General features: G+C 64.2%; 1 protein-coding gene across 1 annotated transcript; it reads right to left on the bottom strand.

Annotated features, from left to right (window-relative positions):
- Positions 1-1,706: 1,706 nt before the first annotated feature.
- Positions 1,707-7,269, bottom strand: LOC103614978 (PCTP-like protein). The gene is made up of 6 exons (XM_008632976.2): positions 6,712-7,269; positions 3,891-4,038; positions 3,686-3,789; positions 3,488-3,605; positions 3,258-3,310; positions 1,707-2,666 (listed from the first exon to the last, which is right to left on the bottom strand). The coding sequence occupies exons 1-6, from the start codon at positions 6,874-6,876 to the stop codon at positions 2,454-2,456; spliced, it is 801 nt and encodes a 266-aa protein (XP_008631198.1). The 5' UTR covers positions 6,877-7,269; the 3' UTR covers positions 1,707-2,453.
- Between the last annotated feature and the right edge of the window lie 2,924 nt (positions 7,270-10,193).

The following is a 10,193-nucleotide window of genomic DNA, read 5'->3' on the forward strand; positions in this document are numbered from 1 at the left end:
GGCCCGCCGCCCCCGCGTGTCTGGCCCTCGCCCCAAGCGGGTCCTGGGCCACCAAAATCCCGGCGAGGGCCCCCGGGGAGCTCCGAGCCCCCCGCACCCTGCCTGCACCATCCCTCGCTCGGGATGCCGCCGGCGGGTCCTTTTGCTGTTTGTGCCACAGGAAACCCAGGAATGGCACATCGTTCCCAAAGAAATCACCCCACGGTGCCCCTCCAGCTTCACCCCGGATCATACCGGGGGCCAGCAGCTCTCCTACAGCCCAGTGCTGGGCGCGGAGCAGTGACAGGGACACTCTGTGTGCCACCACCCTCCTGGTCACTTCGGGCCGCATCCCGGGCTGAGGTGTCACCCAGCCCGGCACAGCTCCCCCTGGGGCTCCCCGCAGGGCTCCCGGTGCTCAGGCAGCAGCTCCTCACTCCCACTCAGGGTTGGCTAAAAATAACCCCCCGGCAGAGCCGCAGCCTGGATCCTGCGGAGAAACGTCGGGAATGCGGAGGGATGAGGCTCCTTCCCGCAGGGCTGCGGCTGGCTCCTCACCCCAGCACCCTGCGGGCTCGGGCTGCCAGTGGGCTCTGCCCCATCAGGGCAGCACCCAGGGGTGATTTTCCACGGTTGCCAGCTCTGCCAGAGTGGTTTTGGGGCAATTTGGGGCTGGGATGTGCCTTTTCACGGGTGAAATAATCCCTGCCGCAGGTGCCGCGTCTGCCGGCAGAGGTGGGAGCAGCGTGGGGAGAGGGAGCTCCCCTCACTGCGTGCTGCCAGCTGGGAGCTGCACATCCCCTGCCCTCGTTTTCCGCATTTTCCTGGCGGAGGCGGCTTCTGTGCAGCCAGCCCAGCTGCAAAGCCCGGGATCCAGCTGTCCCGACAGCCAGGAGCTGCTGCTCCCTTCCCAGCACCCTGTGTGGGTGTGGGTGTGTGTGGGGTCCCCCCGAGGCAGCACAGGGGACATCCGTGACCCAACAGGGTGGCTAAAGGGGGACAGCAAACATCCGTGCCTGAGGCGTTGGGGTGAAGGAAAGCTCCGGGTGTGGGGGAAGCACCCACAGGGCAGCAGCACTCACAGCTCTGCAGGGGGACCAGGGGGGTGAGGCTGGGTCAGAGGGACCCCAAAAGCCGCAGTGACATCCCCGTTTGCACTGACCTTGCACAGATCAGGCTCAAACCCAGCTGGGGACGGAGCAGCAAACATCCGTGCTTGAGGCGTTGGGGTGAAGGAAAGCTCCGGGTGTGGGGGAAGCACCCACAGGGCAGCAGCACTCACAGCTCTGCAGGGGGACCAGGGGGGTGAGGCTGGGTCAGAGGGACCCCAAAAGCCGCAGTGACATCCCCGTTTGCACTGACCTTGCACAGATCAGGCTCAAACCCAGCTGGGGACGGAGCCCAGCAGCCACCGGCAACCTCGGAGAGTGGGGACGAGGAGGGGGTGGAAAATCCCTCATTTGTCAGCGTATTCCCACGGCAGGGCCTGTCTAGACCAACTTCCCGTTGTCCGGTGGAAGCTGCCCTGTGCCCACACACGCTCACATGGCAGTGCAAAGCCTGGCATCCCTCTGTCCTGTCCCGCTGTGGCCACTTCTGTCCCTGTTGAGGGTCACCCCAGGGGTGCTGGGGCTGCAGGGATGGGCCCTCCACTCCCACCCAGATCTGGGTGGCTCCGGGTGGGCTCCGTGCCAGCCCCCTCCCCATCCCGTGCCAGCCCGATGCTCTCGCACACACCAACCCCTTTATTGTTGTGCCAGGAACCACAGCAGTGGCAAACACTGGGGGAGTGAGGATGCAGGTGGCCCAAGACCCCATTGCCAGGACAAACCCCAAAAACCACGAGGGGCAGAGGTGCCCAGAGCCAGCTGGGCTAGAGCCAGCCTGCAGAGGTGAGCCTGGTGCTCAGGAGAGGACCTGGGAGTGCTCCCTGAGATGGGGGAGGGAGGGGTCACACTAAGCTTGGAGAGGTGTGGAGGGCTGGAGAGGGTCCAGCCTGAGCTCGGTGTTGGCAGAGCTGGACCTCAGGCCAGACAGGGTCAATCCACGCCTTGTGCTGCTGCAAAACCTGGGCAGGACCCTCACAGTCCCCCCCACTTTTTGGGTCCCTTCTGGGCCTTTGAGGGTCTTACAGTGGCAGAGCCACATCCTGGTGCCAGGAAAGCTCCTGCCCACCTCAGCCTGCCCAGGCTCTCCTTGGAACACCCACTGCCAGCCCTGTCTCCTGCGGGGACATCTCCGTGGGCACAGGGGGCACCAGGGTGCCCATTCTCTGTCCTTCCAGCACCTTCACTTTCCATCCGGTGACGCAGAGCCCACGGGACAGTTCCCCGCTGCCTGGGTAGGGAGGGGGGTCAACGATGAAGGAGTTGGAGAGCAGATGTGACTATTGGGAAGCAGGGAGCCGAATTCCCAGCTGTGCCCCCTGGGTGCCCAGCCTCGGCCATGAGGGCATTCCTCTGTGCAGAGAGGGCTCAGGCCTCGTGGTCACTGGCACTCAGGTGGTCCTCGGACAGCCCGGTCTCGTCGATGTTCTCCAGGGAATCCGCGTGCTGCACAGAGAGCTCGGCCAGGCTCACGCTGGGCAGCGTGTTCTGCTCGGGGTACACCCAGGGCTTGTACTCGGGGTCGTGCCGGCGCTTCCACTCTGGGTACTTCAGCCCGGCCTTGTAGATCTTCTTCATCGCCTGCGGGCACAGCGGGGCTGGGGCCACCCCAGGCTGTGGGGACAGCTCCCAGCTCCCCCCCACTGCGGGTTTTGGGGCGTTGGGAGGGGATGGGGGCCTCTCTGCCCCAGCAAGGTGCCCAGTGTATGCCCTGTGTTACTCAGAACCCATCCTGTGAGCCCTGTGTCACTGAGGATCTGTCCTGGGAGCCCTGGGTCACCCAGCACCTGTCCCATGAGTTCTGGATCTTCCAGCATCCATCCTCAGAGCCCTGGGCCACCCAGGACCTGTCCCATGAGTCCTGAGTCACCCAGCACCCATTCTGCAAGCCCTGGGTCCTGCAGAACCCATCCTGGGAACCCTGGGCCACCCAGAACCTGTCCTGTAGGCCCTGGGTCACCCAGAACCTGTTTTGTGAGCTCTGGGTCTCCCAGGACCTGTCCCATGAGTTCTGGATCTTCCAGCATCCATCCTCAGAGCCCTGAGCCATCCAATAGCCACCCTGTGGGTCCTGGCTCCCCCGTCCTTCTCCCACCCAGTACCAGGGGTACTTTGGGGCAGCCCATCCCTGCTGCCCGTGACTCCCAGCACCAGCCACGCACCCCCACTTACCTTCGGTGCCACAAACTGGGACACGCGGTTCACCACCCACTTCGGCAGCGAGCCTGCAAGAGCCCAAAGCCCCATCACTCAGACAAAGCAGGGCCAGCCCCGGGGGAGGCACCACGAGTCTGCGGCACCCCCAGGGCTGGGGTGGGCACCCCTTCTTCCTTGGGCCTGGGTGATGGAGAGCCACGGGGGTGAGCTCCGGGTGAGCCCCCGCCCCTCCTGCGGGCACTCACCGCGAGGGTCCACCTGGGTGAGGTAATAGAGGGTGCAGGCTCCGTCCCCGTTCGCCTTGATCAGGTACCCGGTCTGCAGGGACACGGCCCGCACGAAATCCTTGCGGGGCGGGTATTTCTGCGGGGAGATTGCGGGATTCAGAGCCCGCCCGTGCCCGCGGGCAGCCCTGCCCAGGCCTGCGGGCAGCCGGGGCTCACCGGGTGCTTGACGCTGTAGTTGATGATCATGTAGTCATTGCCCAGGGGCAGCCAGGAGCGCAGCGTGACGAAATCCCGGTTCTTCAGGGGGCTCGGGCACTTCCCTGCGGACAGATCCTGTTTCACCCCAGCCCCCACGGCCTCACACACTCACAGGGGCGTGGGCTTGGGGAGGGGGGCGCTGGGGGTCCCAGGGGCTGCTCACAGGAGTAGTATCCGACATCGGCGTTGACGGTGAGGCGCCCGATGTCGTAGGTCTCGATCATGTTGGAGTCCCATTTCTTGCGGTAGCTGGTGTCGTGCAGCACGTCATAGAGGGTCTCGGCCGGGACGTCCTTGCAGGAGATGCGGGTCTGTGGGGAGACGGCCGGGGGGCAGCACCCAGCCCCGGAGCTGTGCCCACCTGGGGGCTTTGGGCTGCCCCGTGTCCCTGTGCCCTGGAGGATGCTCTGCACCGGTGATGCGGGACAGCCCCAGAGCCACGGCTCCTGCAGCCAGAGCGGGGCTGGAAAGACCCGCAGCCCTCAAATGCCTGGTGGACCTGCCCTGTCCCCATGTCGGGCAAGCAAAGGGGTGCCCGTGCCCCTTCACGATGGTCTCGGGTGGGGGGTCCGGTCCCGGGGGGCTGTGGGGTCCGGTCCCGGCTGTAACCGGAGCCGCGGAGCTGCCCGGCCGCGCCGGCCGTGCATTATTGATGAAGGCGGCCGCCCTGCTCCTCGCAGCGCCGGGAGGAGGGAGATGTCATCTGCTCCTCGTTAGAGCCCTTGCATCTTTGATGAGGTGCCGTGTAACCGGAGATGGCCCTCCGAGCGTGCCAGGTCCCATCAATCTCGGGCAAAGCTTTCCCCGGTGGCCCGGGTGATGGTTGGTGCCCGGAGTGCTGGACTCGTGCCCAGGCCGGGCTCAGAGATGTGCTGCAGTCCCCAGGGCACGGGGGGGAGGGTGGGAGCACCCAGCCCCCCTCCTGCTGCTCTCCTTCCCTGGCTGCACCCAGAGGTGCTGCTGCTGCAGGGTGAGGGATTTTTCCAGCTGGAGGTGGAGCTCATGGGACTCGTGGCTGTCACAGAGGGACCGTGGCAGTCTTGCACCCCCCAAATTCTCCACTAAATCCTCGGATGAACAGCAGCCCTGCCAGGCACAGCAACTGATCAGCTGGCATGGGGAAAGCACAGAGCCCAGACCCATCCACAGGGAATCCAGGTGGAACAAATCCAGAGCTCCAGCTACTCAGGGAATCTTTGGGTTAATTAACTCCCTCAGTTAATGGAAAGACCGAGGCTCTTCTGACCCCGAGAGAGTTGTGCAGCTCGGACTGGGTGGCATCCTCCATCCCACGTTTTGGGAAGGGGCTCTGGGCTGTCACAACCCCTGAACCATGCCCAGGCCATCTCCAGGGCAGGGGAAAACCCCGTTATTGCACTGAACCCGCCTGGGTGATGGTCCCTGACTCCCCTGGACCTGCCTGGGGTCCCCTCCCTGTGGGGCTCAGTGGTGGCAGGGGGGACATAGCTGCACCCCCTCTGCCAGGCTGAGGGTTGGACCTTGGCTGGACTCCAGGGGTTCCTGCCAGCCTGTCCTGGTCACTCCGAGCAACATCCACTTCTCCAGTCTGGATCTCACCGATGTGGCGACACAGAGACTACGGGGAACCCTGTCCAAGGCTGGCACTGCCCGTGCCCACAGAGCCAGACCTCTCCCTGCAGGAGGCAACCAGGCTGCTCAGGCGTGCTTTACCCTTGGCAGGTCCTTGCTGCTGTCACCACTGCCCTTCTCCTTCAGAACACAGCTTCCAGGAGCACATTCTCCGTGTCCTTCCCAGGGATGGAGGTGACAGAGCAGCCCACAGTGCCCCAGAGCTTCCTTTTGGGAGAGGGATGTGGCATTTGCCACTTGCCAGGCTTCAGGGACCTGCTGCAGTCACCAGGACTTTTCAAAGAGGCGTTGGCCTGGCCCCTCAGCACCCCCTGGTCCTGTACATGCCCAGCTGCCTTAAATGCTCCCTGATCCAGGTGCAGAAGCTCTTCCCTGGCTCATGGCAACAGGGAAATGTGGATTGCAGCTGCACCTGTGTGAGAGTGCTGCTCCTGCTCCTCCCCCTGGCCCTGAAGGGTCTCTGTCCACAGCAGAGTGTGCCCAGCTCCTCCTCGTGCCCCCCGGCTGCAGGAGAGGTGCTGCTGCATGTTCTGTGGTCAGGACAGCGCTGGGAGAGCCTCTTCCAGAGTGTTGTTCCCTCCTCAGCACCTCCCCGTGCCTTCCCTGCTCTCCAGGCCACGGCAACCCTCCCCTAACACCCCTGGTTGAACACTCTCCACAGGCCTGTCCTGGAGGTCAGATGTTCTGCCTCTCCTTGCTTTGCTGGATCCCATCCCTGCCCAGGAGTCGGGATTCTTGGTGGCCAGAAAAGCCAAAGCCCGTGATGCCCACCATGGGCTCATGCTGTGCCCCCAGCACCCTGCAGCCACTCCTGAAGTGCCCACGGTCACCTGGCACTGTCACTGGGGCCGTGTAGATGAACAGCAAGGTACCTGAGGGATGATTGACCCTCTTTGCCCCTCTGCAGCACCCGGATCCAGCCCCTGGCAAGCGACAAACCCCCCGAGACAGCCCCTGGGGCTCTTACGGGATCTCCTCCCGCGAGGATGTGAGGGGCTGTGCCCCAGGGAAAGGACACCAGGGAGGCGTCCCACGAGCCCGTCTCGTGTCCGGGGGCTCCCGGCAAGGCCATCTCCATAACGTAATTGATCCCAGGGCCTTCCTGCCCGTGTCGGGATCGGGGCAGCCGCCACGTGAGCCCACGCGGCAGGAGGCTGCAGGGATCCCGGCAGGAAAAGCCCCGGGGCCGGCAGCAGGAGCCGGCGGAGCAGCTGGGAAGCACCTTTGGGGGTCTAAACCTGCCAGAGGGGCCTGGAATTGGGGGCAAAACCACCCCCAGGCAGGCTGGACCGTGCACCTGCAGCACGGGCCGGTCCCCAGGGACCCTCGGTACCCACCGGGCACACGGCTGGGGCGGGGAAGCGTCCGCTTACCTTGATTTTCTGCACGGTGCAGCTTTCCTCTTGGCCCTGACTCCACACGGTCACGCCAGCCTTGTTGTACCGGCAGTGCCAGCCCTCCAGGCTCTCGCACTGATCCCTGAAGGAGCTGAAGTCGGAGTCATCCGGGATGTAAACCATCTCCCCTCCTCTGGACATGGGGCTGAGCTGCTGCCCCCCGGGTGCGGACCCCGGCTGCGGGCAGGCTCTGCCTCACCTCCCGGGAAACCCAGCTCTGCCCTTGAGCTCTGCCTCGCTGGGTGCCCGCTGCGGCTCACATCATCCCGCCAGCCCCGAGCCCGCGCCCCTGGAGCGGGCCCCGGGCACCCCGGGATGGGCAGAGACCTGCAGGCAGCCCGGGCACGGCGCGCAGGGCTGGAAGGCTCCTTGGCTGCAGTTGCTATCGCAGCTGCCGGCAGCTCAGATGTCTCCCCGGGCTGGCTCACCAGCATCACATTTCTCTCCGCTGGCTGTCAGCTCCTCTATTATTCAGCAGGTAGCAGCGCGCAGGTGGCTCAGCTTTCAGGGCACAGCTGCCCCCCGGCTCCCCGAGCCCCCCGTGCTGCCACCCCTGCTGTCCCCTCGCCGGCGCCCTGGCAATCTCTGTGCCTGACTTTGCAGCAGCGGCTCGCTGGAGGGATCAGCTGATGCCGGGAGCAGCGGCCGGGCCTCCCGGCACCTGCGATGTGGGCTAGAGCGGGCCCTGGCGTGGGGGCACGGTCCAGGGAGGGGGGAGGTTGCCCCTCGCTGGGCTCAGAGGATGAAGCATCCCTGGGGGTGTCTGGCCACCCCCTCCCCCCCCCCCACCTTGAGCAGGACACCCCTAGTACAGGAAAGGTCACCCATGGCTTGACCCAGCCTGGAAGGATGGACTTGCTCAGCTCAGCCCCACAGCTGTGCCACCTCACCAGGAAAAAATATCAATTCTGCTGCTCAGCCTGAAGCTGCAGTGAATGTCCCTCGTCCTTTGGTACCAATCGTGCCCTACCGAGAGGGCCTGGCTCTGTCCCCACTGCACCTGCAGGATGCTGGTAGATCCCAACCCACCTCTCTCACAGCCCCAGGCTCCAGCCCTGCCAGCAGCATCTGCTGCTCCCTCTCCAGCCCCTCCATCTCCCCCTGGACTGGGAAGCACTCTGAGCACAGAGCTTGGGGTTCCCTGGTGCTGCACAGAGGACACAGACTGGGGCTCACATCCTCCTCCTGCTGCCCAGCGTGCAGCTTGTCCCATTTGTCCATCCTCCTGTCCAGAACCTCATCTGGGACCTTGTCCCAGTTCTTTTCACTGGGATCCTGCTCAGCCCCTCAGTCCCCAGCCGGGGTGAAACCTGGGTTTATCTTGCCCACCTTGTTGATGCCCACAAGGTTTCTCTTGGTCTGAATTTCGGGGTTCTTGAAGTCCACCTGGAATGAGGCTCTGCCACTCTCACTCCTTTTCCCCCTGGATTAGCCCCACCTGCAAGGCAAGGGTGCAATTCCCTCTTCATCCAACCCTGTGATGAGGTTTGGGACCAGCCCCGGTGCTGACCCTGGCACCAGCATCACCTGGGCACCGGGGAATGGGGAAAAACTCATGGAAGGGACAGCAGGGAGAAAGCTGGAGAGCTGCTGCTGCTCCCAGAGCCTTGCTGAGGCACAGGGCTGCCCGTGGCTGCCCCTGCTGCTCCTCCAGGCACGCAGGCTCTCTGTGGGGCCGTGATTCCCACCTTGGGATGCTCCAGGGGCAGAGTGCTGAGCGCCACGCTTGGTTAAAGAGCTGCCGCAGTGGGAAGGGAGGGGCAGATGCGGGGCTGGAAAGACCTTGGGGTGGCCTTGGGGCTGCGGAGCAGGGAATGGGTCTGGCCAGGCAGATTTATGGCCCAGAGCCATCTGACCCCGTTGCTGCAGTGTGCCATGGGGTGTGTGAGCGTGTCCCTGTGCGTGGGGGGACTGTCACCCCGACACAGCCTGGAGAGGCCTCGTGTGGACGTGTGGGGTGGGTAGGACCCGCGGCTGGGGGCTCTGGAGCTCCAAAGCGGGTCCATGGGGTGGAAGAAGGGAGGACACTGCAGTCCCGGGATGGAGGAGCCCCGCCAGGCTCTGTGGGAAGGAGCAGCTGCTTGCTCAGCGCCGCTGAGGTGGAGCCAGCCCTGCTCTGCACCTGAGACACGGCAGCGATTCTCTCCCTGGCTGTTCCAGCTGGAAACTCGAGTGAAAAGTTCTTTCTTCCCTTCTGCAGCAGCCCCTGGGGTCAGTGTTCAAGCTGGAAAACAGCGCAGCCACCCAGGAGCTGGCTGGTTGCCACCATGTCCCCCTGCAAGCCACCAGCTGGGCTGAGCTGGGCTCCCGTGTCCCACTTGGAAGTGCTCAGGGCTCCAACCAACCCCTTTATCACCGCCTTCGGCTCTTCCGGAGCCCAGGTGTGGATCTGGGTGCTGCCGGGAGCTGTCTGAGGGAGGGGGAAGCCACACGTTAATGCTGCCTCTGGCACATCTCATTGAACTTCTCTTCCATGACCATGGAGCTGCTGGATGAGTCCAGAGGAGGCCACGGGGCTGCTCAAGGGCTGGAGCCCCTCTGCTCTGGAGCCAGGCTGGGAGAGCTGGGGGTGCTCACCTGGAGAGGAGAAGGATCCAGGGAGAGCTCAGAGCCCCTTGCAGGGCCTAAAGGGGCTCCAGGAGAGCTGGAGAGGGACTGGGGACAAGGCATGGAGGGACAGGACACAGGGAATGGCTTCCCAGTGCCAGAGGGCAGGGATGGATGGGATATTGGGAAGGAATTGTTCCCTGGGAGGGTGGGCAGGCCCTGGCACAGGGTGCCCAGAGCAGCTGGGGCTGCCCCTGGATCCCTGGCAGTGCCCAAGGCCAGGCTGGACATTGGGGCTTGGAGCAGCCTGGGACAGTGGGAGGTGTCCCTGCCCGTGGTAACGAGTTGGAACTGGATGAGCTTTAAGATCCTTTCCAGCCCAAACTGTGCTGGGATTACGATGATTCTTGGATCTCAGAGGCGATTTGGTGACGTGCCCTAGAGGTGTGACAGTCCCGTCCTTCCCATCCTCTGTGGCTGGAGCTCCATTCCCTGAGCTGACCGGGGCTGCTGTGAGCAGCAGGGTCCTGCTCTTGGCCACGCTGTCCCTGTGTGGGGATGACACAGGGGACTGTCACAGCATCCCTCCATGCCCTGAGTGGAGCCTCTCCGGAGCCTGGTGGGGTCAGGACATGCAGAGCCCTGCTTAGGGCACAGTGAGGAGCACCCAGCTCTGTCCTGTCTGTGTCTTACTGGTCCTTTCCTCCTCCTGCTCCTCTTCTCCTTCTCCAGGTTATGTTCTAAACCCTCCGAGTGTCTTTACAGACTCCAGAGCTGGGATGTGGGATTTCCATGCCGAGAGTGGGGTTGCAGGGCAGTGCGTGTGGGTGTTCCCAGCTCTGTTAATGAGCTTGGATGCCTCAGCAGGGTGAGCTCCCAGCCTCTCCCGAGCTGGAGAAGAACATCTGATC

This window comes from Corvus brachyrhynchos, unplaced genomic scaffold, assembly GCF_000691975.1.
Source record: "Corvus brachyrhynchos isolate BGI_N302 unplaced genomic scaffold, ASM69197v1 scaffold545, whole genome shotgun sequence".
NCBI lineage: Eukaryota > Metazoa > Chordata > Aves > Passeriformes > Corvidae > Corvus > Corvus brachyrhynchos.

Bases quoted from the DNA above. Each gene is read 5' to 3' on its own strand.
- LOC103614978 (XM_008632976.2), bottom strand. From the start codon at position 6,876: ATGTCCAGAGGAGGGGAGATGGTTTACATCCCGGATGACTCCGACTTC. The intron at 3,790-3,890 runs GTGAGCAGCCCC...ATCTGTCCGCAG, and splicing joins CGATGTCGGATACTACTCCT to GGAAGTGCCCGAGCCCCCTG. The intron at 3,311-3,487 runs GTGAGTGCCCGC...GGGCTCTTGCAG, and splicing joins CACCCAGGTGGACCCTCGCG to GCTCGCTGCCGAAGTGGGTG.